The sequence below is a fragment of the Anoplophora glabripennis genome, unplaced genomic scaffold (assembly GCF_000390285.2).
Source record: "Anoplophora glabripennis isolate ALB-LARVAE unplaced genomic scaffold, Agla_2.0 scaffold119, whole genome shotgun sequence".
Taxonomy (NCBI): Eukaryota; Metazoa; Arthropoda; class Insecta; order Coleoptera; family Cerambycidae; genus Anoplophora; species Anoplophora glabripennis.
Genome location: NW_019416217.1, coordinates 169969 through 184916, shown reverse-complemented (window position 1 = coordinate 184916; position 14948 = coordinate 169969). Strand labels below are relative to the sequence as shown.

Sequence of the window (14948 nt, the reverse complement as noted above, 5' to 3'; positions counted from 1 at the left end):
TGCTTTTACGAAATTTGCTTCAATTTTTTAAATTTAATATGCACAAGCGCTAAAACATTCTGCAGATGCAGAAATTCATCTGGAAGTAGCGTACGCGCGTATAACTGCTGTGCAGCATGTCAAGCCGGCTGACCGTCCCATGCGGTGACGTCATTGAATTGCCAGGGCTAAGACAAATATTCTCATTTGAAAAATCATATATGTAGTTTGAAAATCACTCAACGGATTGAGTTGAAATTTTCAGGATCGCCTAATCATGAGCAATACTTTGCGTATACAAAATAAGAACATTTTCGAAAATTTACTGAATGACCCCATTAGATCAAGACAATTTCAGCAACGTTTCAGTGTCAACGTTTGGAGTAGCATTTTCGACAATAATTTAGTGCCTACGTGTTTTAAATGAACGTTTAAATACAAATTTGTATAAAACTTTCTTGGAAAACAACCTTTTTGATTTCATTGATGACGTAGGACTTACTACTGTTCAAAATACATGGTACCAGCATGATGGTGCACCACAACATAGAGGGAGACAAGTAACTGCTTGATTAAATGATCATTTTCCGAATAATGGATAGGATAGGTCAACAAGGCCCAATAGCACGGCTACCGCGTTCTACAGATCTAAATCCTTTGGACTTTTATTTATATGGACATATGAAGCAGCTTGTCTACCATGTTGAAATCACTTCCCCTCAGCAGTTACTTGAAATAATTCGGGATACAGCTAGCCAAATAAGAAATGATCCAAATCTCATCCGTCGAGAATAATTAAATAATAATCATTTTTATTTATCAAGCTACTTTGATTGAAATATGAAATTATATTTTTTAAAATGCTTGTAATTACTAAACAAAAACGTATCGGACCTATGTTCGTATAAGAAAAAATGTTTGAAATGAATCCAGCTACTATCTGTCAAAGTTTGTCATAGAGCTTATAGAACACCCTGTAGATAATAACTTAAGTTACAAACACATTGAATTATGTTAGTATCAATAAATTTCGTTAAGGTTTTCACCTATATGATTACAATTTAAATCAGTAATGAGTAAATAATAACTGAATAGATTCTATTAATTTTGAGTTGTCTTAACTTGGTATTTTAGTATTATAGTACTCCTATACTCTATTGGTTACACCCACAATTTTTATAAACCTTATTAAACCAGTAAACGAATTATAGCTTCTGTAATTTTTTTGAAAAATAAAGCCTATGTTATAAATAGGATTCGCTTGTTTTAGGCATCTATTACATTTGGTAAATGATGTTTTTGTTCTTAAGGCTGGTATTTTATAGATAAGAAAATTATCGTTTAGTAAGACAATGGTAGAACAAGTAGATTCATAGAGGCAGTGACGTAGCGTAAAGCTAAACTAGGAGAACTTAATTTAATTTTTCGCATTGTAAGATCATGGAGAACATGTAAACATTAGAAAATTAACCTTTCCTCTTTTGTCTAGCAAATTTGTAATGATACTCAATAATTGTGATTAATGCATATATTAATAGTTTCTTAGAAGCATTCTGCGGGGTGTGATTATGTTTATAGTACCGTACGTGACTTTCTGTATAGTCAACAGGCGTTTAAAGTTCAGGAAAACGTAAAATAAACATACTTGTATTGAATGTAATATCAATTATATTATACCCTGAAGAAAACATATATATCTCAAGAAATATTGTTCCTAACTCGCTTAGATTTTCTAAAATGCTGGACAAAAAATTGCCCGTATAAAGACCCCCCCCTTAAATTTCTCTAATTTTTTTTTTATTTTCAGTAGTATTTCTTGATAATATTGCAGATGCAATGCACCCACTGTGTTCCTGAATTTAAAAAATGTCTCCTACAAAAACATAATATGTGTGTAATTTAAATACATACAAATTACCTATAATTACAATTTACCTAATAATTACAATTTTAACTTGTTTTATTAAATATTAAAGGAATCATCTTATTTTACACTTCATTAAATTCACAATTATACAAAAAAAAATGTTTTAAATTTCTTTAAATTGGTATTTGTTGTCTGGGTGTTGGTATCTCTTTGTGCCACAACTTTGTGTTCCCCCTACTTAAGCCTACCTACAACGAATGGAGTGATTTTTACACAGGATGTTCTCCTTCCCATATATTTTAGTTTTTATAAACTAAAGCTGATGTAGATAAGCTCATTTTTCTTCTTCAAATCTTAAATTTACTCAAAATTTAACTCCAAAATAATTTTAATCATAAATAACTTTGAATTTACACGATGTAATTTTTTACCGTGTAACACTGATTAGTAGGACTGTCAATGGCGTATCTAGAGGGTCAACCGAGACATGCGTGAAACGCTACCTCAGAATGCATGTCACGTTCACCTCGCGTTAGTATACTGTTGTCTTCGTTATAGTGCGGATGTTGCGTAATTAATTCCTATCCGTTGGTGTTTATGGTGGTGTATTGTTGACAATTTAATTTGTTGCTTTTTAATAAATAATGCGTACGCCTCTGCCCCGCGGCTCAGTTCTGACAGCCCTACTGATTGGTTTCAATTTTTGTCCTTCTTTTTGTTTATCATTACCTCAACCAGCATTTCGACTTGAGCTCCAATAACAGATAACAAAAAATTAAGTTTGAAAAATTGTATTGTCAAGAAATTTTCGAAACAAAAAAATCACAAAAGTTGATGCTTTTGAGTTAAATTAATGATTGACACTTATTTCTGGGATATCTTGTAATTACGAATTATATGAGAATATGAATTGTGAATAGTGAATAATTTATTTTCATCAGTTATTATTATTATCATCATAACAAATTATAATAATTATTATTTATTTCACCAACGTGCCAAAATCATTGTGTTAGTTTGCAGAGAAAGCTCAGGCAAGTGTTTATACTTTTTAAACTTATTGGAATCTGGGTTTCTAGACGGTTCATCCTCGTAAATATGCCACCAAGAATGGCACACTCTCTATTGTGTAAATTTACAACAGGATATTGTCTATGCTGCATTTGCATCGCTTCCTTTTTCTTATTAACAGTGTAGTGTTAACTATGTACATTTCCATATAAAATAAATTACAAATTCCACTTTTATTTATAATAGTAACTGCATAATTAGTCAAATATAGTACATAGAGTGAGAGCTTTATTATATACTAGCTATTAATTCCGTTGATTGGTCGCTAAGTGTATAAACCAACAGAACACATGTGGAGTTAGTATTTACAGTTATTCTGTACAATAGAAGGCTTGTTACTTGACTGAAAGTCACACATCCGTGTCTACATGTAACATTTACTTAAGAAAGAAAATCGTGCTTTTTTGTTGTAGTGATGATTAACCCCAAATTTTGGCTTGGATTGATTCTGACAGTGCTAATATTCAGTGGTAATACCAACGGAAATGGTGTTGAGGTGTATAATCCATATTTTCATTTTCCTCCGGGGAGTCCTTATATGGGGGTAAGCAAAGTTTAGTTACTTATAAAATTTCTTGGACGAGGTTATGTTTTATCAAGAGAAAATCGGTTTTCTCAAAAATGGTTGGCTTAGAATTAAGACTAAATTAAAAAGGTATTTGGATAATGGACAAACGATTAAACATTTCAAAAGTTTTTTTTAATTTTATTAATGACTACTTTATTGAACAGAGATAAGTTATCTGTCGAGTTGTACAGAGTGTCCGCAGTATAAGTATCATACATTTAATATTTTATTTTTATTTTTTTATTTTATTTAATACACTGTTCAACAGGTACTACCCAATTATAGAACAGGGATTTTACAGACAGTAATAAAAGAAGTACATTAATTACAAACACTTAAAAAATTAAATGGAACAAACAAAAAAATACAAAAGTAAATAAATAAAATCTATACACTAAATAATACACATAAATGAAGATTAAAATTACATATTTGAAACTACCAGACGTTAAAAATAAAGTTTTTTTAAGTCATTAAGGCTGCAGTTAAAGATATCTAGAGAATTTTTATTACAATTGTTACTGATTTCATAAAGTGGTGAATGTTTGAGTACATTAGTACGAGGAGTTGGTAAATAAAATGTTTCATTTTCTCTAGAGCTAAGTCTAGGTATAGAGATTGATAATTTGGCTAGAAATTCCTGGCAGTCAGCCAAATTATTTAAAATTTTAAAAAGGAAGGATAAAGAAAAAAATAATAAAAAGAAAAGAAATATGTGATAGTGTAGATCAAAATAATAATAATAAATAATTAAAGTGAATTATTTTTTTGTGCAATATTTTGTTTACATTGTTTGCTATAAATAAACGCCAATTCATTTATTGGAAAGACAAATGCAACTCTCACGAAACTCAACGACATCCAGATTTACGTTTACTACAAGCTAGGTAATTTGTTCTGGTAGTTCAGCATGTTTTAGATACAGGCAGTGCTTTTCCTTGCCCTGAATATAGGGAGAATAGTTCGTCAAATTAATATATCTAAAACAATCATGCATAAAATAGCTGCTGTACTCTCATTATGTCCAACGAATATAGGATTTTTACAGAAGCAAATGTTCCTGATAGACAGAATTTCTGAAAGCTGTCTTTAGAAGCCAGTTGCAGCAATTTATCCACTAGGTTTTTAACATGTGACGATCCTGAAGACTAACGGGACAAAATTACTTAGATTTTTAATTACTATGTTGCCAATTCTCTTGGAAGATGTCCCATTCGGCAAGAATGTGGTATACGCGATGAGGCTCTTGCATATATTTCAAGGCCAATATTGTACAACATTTAAATAATGTACTCGGCAACGTTGGATTTGAGGAAACGGATCATATCGTGCCTGTCACTGGATGTGAATTCTTTAGAGTTTGGTTTGTGGGGTCATACAAAAAGAAAGTACAACAGAACCTTCATGTAACTTTTGGCGCTTTTCAGAAAATAACGAATAGAAATAGACCAGTAATATTCCTTTCTATGTGTACGAAATGTTTAAAGTTTAAAATGTGGTGATATGTTCAATACCAACTGTAATATCAAAAAAACGGAAGAACTTTAAAAAATGGTTTTCTCAAAGAGAAAAAATAGGAAAGTTGAGGAAACCCGGAATTGAAACACTTATTGAAGCCTTAATATACTTCGATGAGTTTAAAAATAACATATTATTTTAACTAAATTTATATATTAGGGGTTAGCAGAGCGCAACTATAAATTAATTAATGATAAATATAGGTATTTTATACAAAAAAAAAACAAATACAAAATCTTAATTTTCATGAGTAAATAACGAAAAGAAACAAAATTGCAGTTCTCGATAATTAATTGAATATAATATTGAAACTATTTTTTAATCAAATTTCAATATAAAAGCAAATTTAAGAACCGAGCTCATCAGAGAAAATAATTATTTTGCAAAATCCTTTAATGGATCATCAGTTTCTAAACATATTCAGACACTTTATCTTTTTCTTCCATGGCCGGATAGGTACATTTTTATTAAAATAACATTTAAATGTTATTTATATTGGCAAATACCCATTGGAACCTATTTTTTCCGTTCGTACAATTATTTGGAAAAAAATAGATTCTATTTTTCTGTCATTTTTGTTTCTTAATATCATTTAATGCAACTTGCTTATATGTTTTTACAATAATGCTATTTATAAAATATATTTGAAGTGGATAGACTGAAAACATACGCCAAGTAAGACTTTTGTGTCTAGCATTTATGCTGTACTGTGGATATCTTGGATACGCTAAAAAGTACTATTTGAAGATTTTCTTAAATTTTTCTTGACTGCCTTATTTTGGTAGATAATCGATTCTTCTAAAGAATTATTATTAAAATATTACTTGAAACTATTAGCAATGTTTCCGATTTTTTAAAACATCAAAATTTTTCTGTTATGTATTGTATTTATTATGTATATGTATCATAAATTTTTTTCAGAAATTTTGTCACGATGACAAAAATTACGAATTCATATGATTGTTGAAAATTGTATGTTAATGCCTATCAAAGGCTTGTACAAATATATTTTTTGTGTAAAACCAAAATATTTAATAAAAAACATGAAATACTAATGATTGAAATGAATTCCAAACATAGACGCTATAATTAAGCTAGAATAAATTTATTGTCTAAAATTGAATATTACTACACCACATAATGCGCAACCACCAAAAGCCAACGGAGCATATATTGCGGAGTAGAACAACATCAGCCATTACTGTGTATGTTTGAGGTGTGACTGTGCATTAATTTATATTTAGTCAAACTGTGCAGTGGAGTCTATCAAAATGCATTTCTTATTGCCATCAATTAACCAATATTTCATAAAATATAATAAAAACAAGATAGAGCTGATACAAAACTAGATATAAATGTATTAATAATACATTAAAAGCACTGATTACTGACGCACTCTACTTAAAAATGCTTTCATATTAGAGTAGACTTTATAAATCCTGCATTTTCTTTACTAACTTCCTCGTTGTTTGACCTACTTTTCATCAAAGGTTGCAAGAATATATTTTATATGTTCGCTATATACAAATAAATTTATATTAATTTAATAATAAATTTTATTTGCCTTAATTCCTTTTTTCAATGATTCTTCAATATGATTTTTAGCACTTCCAAGATTTTTACAATCTTTCATCTGCCTAAATACAGGGTGTTTATTAAGTACTTGTACAAACTTTAAAGGATGAAACATTACTTTTTTTGTTTAATTTTAGAGGGCACCACATACACTGTTGTACCTGGATTTAAATAACCATAACTTTTTTGTGTCGCACTCTATGTCATTTTTGACTAAACGTACCTAGTCTTCATTCAATTGTACATACATAAAGTACTCTTTGTATTCGTCGCTGAAAGCACCCATTTTGTAAAAAAACGGGTTTATAGTTACATCTGCGTTGGAATTTTGTTTTTTGAAAAACAAGTTAAAAAAAATGTGTCTTTTATTGATTGTATTCTGATGTGACAAACTTAGATCATTTACAAGACTAAACTTCTACAAATAAGTTGATAACATTTACAATTAAACTAGGCGGTATCTGTTTTGGTTTGGATGAATCGTATATCCACGGAGATTATTGGTTTAAAAAAAACGTGGGCTTAACTTTTGGCGGCACAATATGTTACAAAAATTAGAAAAATGTCATATTTTCCTTCCTATTTAATAAGAATATTTTGTAATTAATTTTTTTACAAAATATGACTAGTTACAAATCGAATGAATCATGATTATTATTGTAAAAATCGAAAAAATCGCCAAAAATGGGGTTTTAGGGAATTTTTTTGGGGTCTTTAAATTAGGTATAGGACCTTCATATTTATGTATTGTAAGTACAAAAATTCGGCCAATGTTTAAACAAGCGCCAGAGCTCTCCTAATTGAGGGATTCGAATTTTTCAAAAAGCGTTTGAAGGCTTGAGAGCCCTTCTATGTGTGATTAAATTTTCAATTATCTAAGAGCCTTCGTTTTTGCTGTGCAAAATTTTTAAAATTTGCAAATTTTTTTTCAAAATTTGGATTGCAAAATTATTATGTAAAATCTATCAAACCGATTTTGATGAAATTTGGTATGATGATTCTACATAACATAAAGTTTTCTTGAGCCAAGTATGAAGGTCCTACACCCAATTTAAAGACCCTAAAAAAATTCCCTAAAAAGTAATGTTTTTTTAAACCCATTTTTGGCGTTTTATTTTCGATTTTTTCAATAATAATCATGATTCATTCGATTTGTAACTAGTCATATTTTGTAAAAAATATAATTACAAACATTTGTTTTCCTATTCCATTTTCGCCTAAAATCAACACTTGATACATAATCAAATAGGAAGAAAAATATGATATTTGACGAATTTTTTTAACATATTGTGCTGCCAAAAGTTAAGCCCACGTTTTTTTTATGCGCATAGAAAAATTTTCACTTCTAGTGATATTTGAAAGCCAAAAAGTCAAAAATCTCCGTGGATATACGATTCACCCAAATATGGTCTATTTGAAACAGATACCGTCTGGACTAAATCGCTTAAAAGAGTGTAGAAGTATTTAATAAACACCCTGTATATTTGCAATCATTCTATGACGGGCTAATGTTATTTGACTTTTTATTCTCCATAGTTTTGATAGAGAGTTAACCTAGTCCAAATTATTAGAGCAAAGATAATTTCTGCGGATCAGTTTTCAACTTGGTGCTATTTCATTATACCCGAATTATTAATTCCGAGACGGTCTCTAAGGACTTAAGTTCAAATGCAAGCGTTAAATTCAAATTTGTTTAAGAAAAATAAAAGGACGTAATCTGGAAGCAGTAATTTTCAGCGCCGAGATGTAAAAGGAAATTTAATTATAGATCAGGCGGCAACTTAAATAGAAAGCTGAATAATCGAATTAATTAGTAGCGCTTAGCTCGATTAACGAAATTTGTTTTTAATATGCATCCAGCGATAAGCAACGCACTATCCGTAGCTGACTGTGGACTGAAATCTTGTTATATAAAAATGATCAGGCGGCAAAAGCGAAGGACACCTACGTTTCCACGAAATATCGGAATATTTTGAGTAAGAATTGTTTTCGCAGTTCATTTATTTTATCGGCAAACTTATAAATTCAATTTTAATTAAAATAACCGTTCTGTTAAATATGGAAAATTGGCAAATTCACGTTGTGTCAACGTAATCAGGGAAATATATGGTTTGGTTATTAAAATAATATTTTGAGAGGATGAATTGTTGTAATAAATTTAAAGCCCGTAATTTAATGAAATAAAATATGCATCTCTCCGGGTTTTAAATGCTATTAATTAGTTCTCGTTTTAATTTATCGTTAAAATACGCTGGTTTTAAAATGTTTCCCTGGATGTTATTTGCTGCATTTTTAATTTACATTCGTTAATCTCTATACGGACATAAGAATACAAAAATAATAGAGTAAACACCATTTTAAAGATATTATACTAATTCGATCAAGCGCAAAAAACTTTTTCCTATTAAAATGCAATGTTTTATTAAAACAAGAAACTCAGATTTTTCCATTGTTTTCAAAGTTACCAATTTGAAGGAGCACTTCCTAAAAATCATATAGATTTGTCAATAGTGGCATCATCTAGATGTCAACTTATTGAGTGATGGATTAGGAGTTATATCTATTCTGGTATGGTAGAACATGAAGAACATCGTTTGGTTTCATTTGACAAGTTTTTTTAAATCTGTGTGAATTAGCTTCATACCTTTAAATAGAACAAAAAATACGTGGCCTAATATTAAAATATTCTTTTAGATAGAAGAACAATTATTATAATCGACCTAGTCATGTTTACCGCTTTTCACAATGTTGCTTCAAAACGTCAATTTTTTTTTAAAGTTTGATATATTATTTTTTCTTTGATATATTTATTATTTCCACACGCGAAGGGAAGTTAGCTGATTAAAGTAGCTGTTTTTTTATTTGATTAATTCTTGTCAATGGTGATAATAGAACAACAAGAATTCAATATATATCTCTGAATTATTTTATAATTTCAATAAATCGGGTTGTATTAATAATTTTTAGAGATGCCATTTTTAGTTTTATTTTGGTAAACTAATTATTACTAACTGTTTACCAGCTATTGTTGAGGCATGCAACCCATACTGTTTCCTGCAGTATCGGCAGGAGACTCTGGAGTACCATATATTTTACATAACTACATTTCTGGGTATCAAAAAACATTGTTTGACATGGTTTGACAATTGTATTTTTAAAATTTCTTGAATTAGTTTGAATTAGCTTAATAATAGATTATAAAACGCGAGTTATTTTTTGTAATAGTATATAAGAGGTTGTCAGGATCAAACAAATGTTCAGCAAACTGCCACATCTCCACCCGTTTAATTTTTTTTTTTGACATATATTTTTTTTGCAGATATTTGTTGCAGTCGCTATTCCACTAAACAACCGTGGACTGGCTGATGTATTCTTTTCCATGAATTTCGAAGCGTCCTATAGTTTACCTCAAAACCAAACCCAGTTTGTCTTTCCACCGATTATTACAGACACCGTTACTAGAAAATTTGTGTATAATATGGTTGAGTCTAACATCCAATCGTAAGTACAGTTATACCAGTTTCTTATAGCTTATCTCAAAACTATAAAAGATAGGGAGAGATTAGATGAGACAAGTTTTATATTATTTTGTTAATAACTTATTGGTGCTCGCAAATAAACTGTAGCTGTTCAGTTTTTCTAGATATTTAAAAAAATACTTCAATTTATTCGGATTTTTCAAATCAATCAAGAAATTTTGTTGCAATTTCTAAAAATCATTGTAGTTTATTTTGTAAGTTTATGTGGTTTCATGAGCACCTTCTCAAGGCTGAGAGCATATTCAAAGGAATGATGATTGCTCGGAGACGAAACGTACGATAGAAAATGCTGACTTAAGTGTTCGTTTTTCTTCAAAATATCTCGAAAACCTGAACAGCTAAATGAGATCCACAAACGCCATTATATTAGTATTTTCTAGGTCTTATAGCTTTCGAGAACCCAACAGTTATAGTATAAAGAATTATAAACAACAAAAATTTAATTTAATATTTATACTGATTATTTTGTTTTTTTCATGTCAATTATTTTCGTTTGTGTATCATCTAGTTCTACTTCTATTTTAATATTGTCTGAATCTCATAAATATTGTAATTTAACATGATTTTTTTCCATAATGAGCTTTTTGCAAATTTGTGGATACAAGTTCCTTTGACCTCGAACTGTTCGTTGTCATGATGTTTGAACAATTTATTAGAAAATTAAGAAAACCTACATTGTAAATAAATTTCACTCAAATTTCATTAAATTTTACTCAATAATGTCCGCACCCGATTGATTTTTCACTCTGTTAGTATGAGTACAACTGAGTGAAACTATTGCATCAGAAATGAGTGAGTTTTACTCAAGTCCCACTTACTGTTAACTATCAATTGAACGACTTTTGACTCTATTTTGAGTATATAAATCCCATTTAAAGTTAATTTTTTCTCTAATATGATTTAAATTTGCCTATTATTGAATCACTTTTTACTCAGACTTGGTTTTTAATTAACTAAATATTTAGTGCAAAAATAAATCATAAATGATCAATTAGCATAATACAGTGTTGAAAATGCTGAAATTAATTCACTTTGCCTCCTCCTGTCCTGGCTGAGACCCGCCAGCTAAGACCCGCCGCGCCGGGTAAGGCCTGTTCTCCTGGCCATCACGCTTTTTTGGAGCATCTAACGGGCCCCTATCAACTGTGGTCTAGATTACAGAAGCAATATCTAAGTGGTGCCATCTTCACGGCGCCATTCAAATTACTCGAAATTAATTTGCATTTAAACTCACTCAGTGATTACATTTACTCTGATTTAGGTGCAAGTGCACCAAATACGAGTTTACATGAAGAATTTATTGAAGAAGTATCTATATTTGAGTGAAAGTACTCAGTTTTAGTTTAAATATAATCATAAATGAATGAAAATGTACTCAATAATTTCCCTCAATGGAGTTACTCCGAACCTTTATTGCTTTCACTCACATCGATTTTTTTTACAGTGTACTTAGCTTCTTTCAGCCTAAATTTTTAGTTTTGATTTCTTCTGTTAATTTTCATATTGTTTCTATTACAGACAGTTTCGATGTTTTTAATTCTCGTCAGTATGCCGCACGTGGGTGTAATTTATATCTGGTAATTCTGCTAACGCTATCTTAGCTTCATCAGCTAAAACTATGTTAACTTTTTACCAGATTTTGCGAGTATAATTCAATGCTGTTCTACAAAGTCGTCATTTCTTACAATATCAATAATTCAAAAATTCATTTTACATAGTGCAACACTAGTATTAGTGACAATTAAGATACGATATACTTCGTAGGTTACATCTCACCCATATTCGGTAAACACGTCGTTATAATATGAGACATTCAAGTAACTATAGATATTGATGAAAACTAATAAATTCCAAACAGGTCTAGTGATTCTGCTGATGTGTTGCGTGTATAATTTAATACTGAACGGGGCTGTAGTCCACAGAGTAGCTGTATCGTTCTTACAATATCATTTGTTAAAAACTTTATTTGGTTTTAGGGTATTCAACAAATGGTTTTTATTTGTGAAAACGCTCCTACAATATTACTCTAATTGAGCATAGATTTGGCTAGATTAATGTAATCTATTTTCAGGTACGGCGTTCCTGGGAAGCCCTGTTTGCTGAGAGCGATCTGTGAAGCGGCGGAGTTCAGCACCCAGAGCACCGGGGTATTAGGGGATCTGTTACATATTCTATTAACGTATGTAAATTGAATAAATTATATATAGGTAGCACTTCAAATTATATTCAAATTGTAAATGGGTTAGAGATTGTATCAGGGCAAATGCGACACAAATTTTTCATGACATATATTACATCAGGCGCAAGTGTTGAATTTTATAAATAGGGAAAAATTAAAGGGTGGTAAACTGTTTTATTAAATAAATAAATATAATGAAGATGTGTTCCATATAGAGCGAAAAGTTTCATCCTTAGCACACCCTCCATCACTTTCTAGTTTAAAAAACTTAGTCGTTCCCCCCGTTTCTCTAACTTGGTCTACTTATACAAATAAAGTGTATTCTGCTAGGCTGTTTCTGAAATATCATCTTTCATTTTCCATCTTTCACCTTCAACTATCCATCTTCCATATTCGTCTATCATCTTTCTTCTTTAATTTTTCATTTTTCATCTCTCGTCATTCATCTTTCTTGGTTCACCTTTTACTTTTATCTTCCACCTTCCATTGGTCATCTTTCATTTTCTATATTTCACCTTCATTCTCTTTTCTTCTTTCATCTTCAATTTTTCATCTTTCATGTTTCATCTTTCGCCTCTCGTCTTTCATCTTTCATGGTTCACCTTTTACTTCTATCTTTCACTTTTAATTAGTCATCTTTCATTTTCGATATTTCACCTTCAACCCTTCATCTTCCGTGTTTCATCATTCCCTTTTTCCTTTCATCTTTAATTTTTCATTTTTCATCTTTCATTTCTCATCTTCCATCTTTCATATTTCACTTTTTATCTTTTGATTTTCATCTTCCGTAATTCATATTTCATTGTTCATCTTTCTCTTTCATCTTTCATTTGTAATCCTTCCATTTTCAACTTTTCGTTATAGTGGAGAAGTTGCATTTTTTAAATCTTCAAGAAATCGAAACAAGAACATATATTTTCAGTTTTTTTTTTTTTTTTTTCACTAAAACAACTTTTAATTGATATTTCTCTCAGTCCGAGTATAATAGCATTTTTATCTATTTTTTTACAGGCCTTCATCTTCTAAAAATGATGATCCAATGATAGATTATGCAGAGGCCGAAGAGTACGGAAAAAATAAGAAACACTGCAAGAAATATTCCAAAAAGTGCAGTTTAAGTGTTTTAAATTTAGTGAGTAAGCTAGATAACAAATATTTTATTTAAGAATGGATTTGTGTTTATTTTAATGCAGTGGAAACTCTTTAATAATTTGACTTCTGTTGTAGAGGTGACATTATTTGCTTCAAAGTTTTTTAACCTATAAAATAGAACAAATCGTTATATTCAGTAAGGGCAAAAAATGCGGAAATTGCAACATTTGAAGTTGTCAATGTCCATAGTATTAAGTAATGAAAACAAAAAAATTGATCGAAAATGGACGATGTTTTGTAAATGCTAATGGTATTTGTTTAAGATGCCATCAAATTAGAACCAAAATCACAACAATAAAAGTTCAGTAACGTTCGTTTTGATTTAGAGTTTTTTAAATTCAGATAGGAAGCAGTTTTTAGAAGTAATTCCGCATTTTAAACAAAAGCCTGAGACAAGAGGAGCAAGAACTGAGGACACCTTTGCCATTCTGCAGAGATAGCTTTACGGTGCAATAACTTTTATTGTCTTGATCTTTCGAAAACTCTTTCTCGAATGAAATTGTTACAGTTTAAAAGTACCTGCTGCAGAACCAATATTTGCATACCTACAGCAAAATCCCTTGTTTCTATAAATAACTACGTTCATATTGTGAAGTGATCCAAAATATTATGTTGTGTTAATTAATATTTAACATCGTTTGTTTGAAATTATAAGGAGTTCGTGCAAATTGCCCTAGCCAAATAAACTGCTGTTTTGAATCGGATTAGGTTTTATTCAATTTATTTTTAGGAATTAAAATGAAAATAATTTCTTTAAAAATGAAATTAAACTAGTGGATACACTTCAGCAATTTTTTTTATTACTTACCTAACAATCCATTAAGTTAATCTTGCAAAAGTTCCAGTTTCTTTCTATAAAAAATAACCTTTACATTATAAAAAAGTCTAGAAGTCTTAATCCTAACAAACGATAACCCTAAGTTTTTCTGAATTTTCTCCAGCATTGTAACATATTATTATGTGAACGATTTATCAAGCTACTACATGCGGAAGCCTAACTGACCGTTCAGTTTCATTCAGAAGAACTAACGAGGCATTTCTTTACCAAAGTTAATCCAAACAAGGTATAATAACAGAGTCGATGTTAAAAGAGGTCGATTTTAAAGAAGGTATTGAATGACAAGGTTAAATCGGAAGTGGGCTATTACAAAATGTAGTAATAATAATAATAATAATTGACTTTACACTAAGTATAACCAGAGATTAAAGGCAAAATATGTAGTACAAAATATACAGAATAAAACCTGGTTTACCCAAAAATTAAGGTCACCGGTAAATAAATACATGCTCTACCGCTTAACTAAACTAAACTTAATACAGTTTTTTAATATGTTAGTAAATAGTTGAAATATCTGCCATGAGAATTTTTTTTAATGAGTACCCCATAATTTTGACTGAGAACTGAGGAGAAATATTGTCACTGTCTATCTGCAGAAGGGGCATCTTCCTGACGACCCCATTCCATAGGCGACTCCTAACTTCTTCACATCCTAAATCCGA

The 14948-nt window shown here is 30.2% G+C and overlaps 1 protein-coding gene across 1 annotated transcript; it reads left to right on the top strand.

The window, feature by feature from the left end:
- The first annotated feature begins 3261 nt into the window (after positions 1-3261).
- Positions 3262-13461, top strand: LOC108910280. The gene is made up of 4 exons (XM_023457389.1): positions 3262-3461; positions 9898-10079; positions 12189-12296; positions 13308-13461. The coding sequence occupies exons 1-4, from the start codon at positions 3333-3335 to the stop codon at positions 13459-13461; spliced, it is 573 nt and encodes a 190-aa protein (XP_023313157.1). The 5' UTR covers positions 3262-3332.
- Positions 13462-14948: the final 1487 nt, after the last annotated feature.

What these genes read in the sequence shown, in the direction of transcription:
- LOC108910280 (XM_023457389.1), top strand. Translation starts at nt 3,333, where the DNA reads ATGATTAACCCCAAATTTTGGCTTGGATTGATTCTGACAGTGCTAATA. An exon ending in CGGGGAGTCCTTATATGGGG is followed by an intron (nt 3,462 to 9,897) that starts GTAAGCAAAGTT and finishes TTTTTTTTGCAG; the next exon opens with ATATTTGTTGCAGTCGCTAT. An exon ending in CTGTTACATATTCTATTAAC is followed by an intron (nt 12,297 to 13,307) that starts GTATGTAAATTG and finishes ATTTTTTTACAG; the next exon opens with GCCTTCATCTTCTAAAAATG.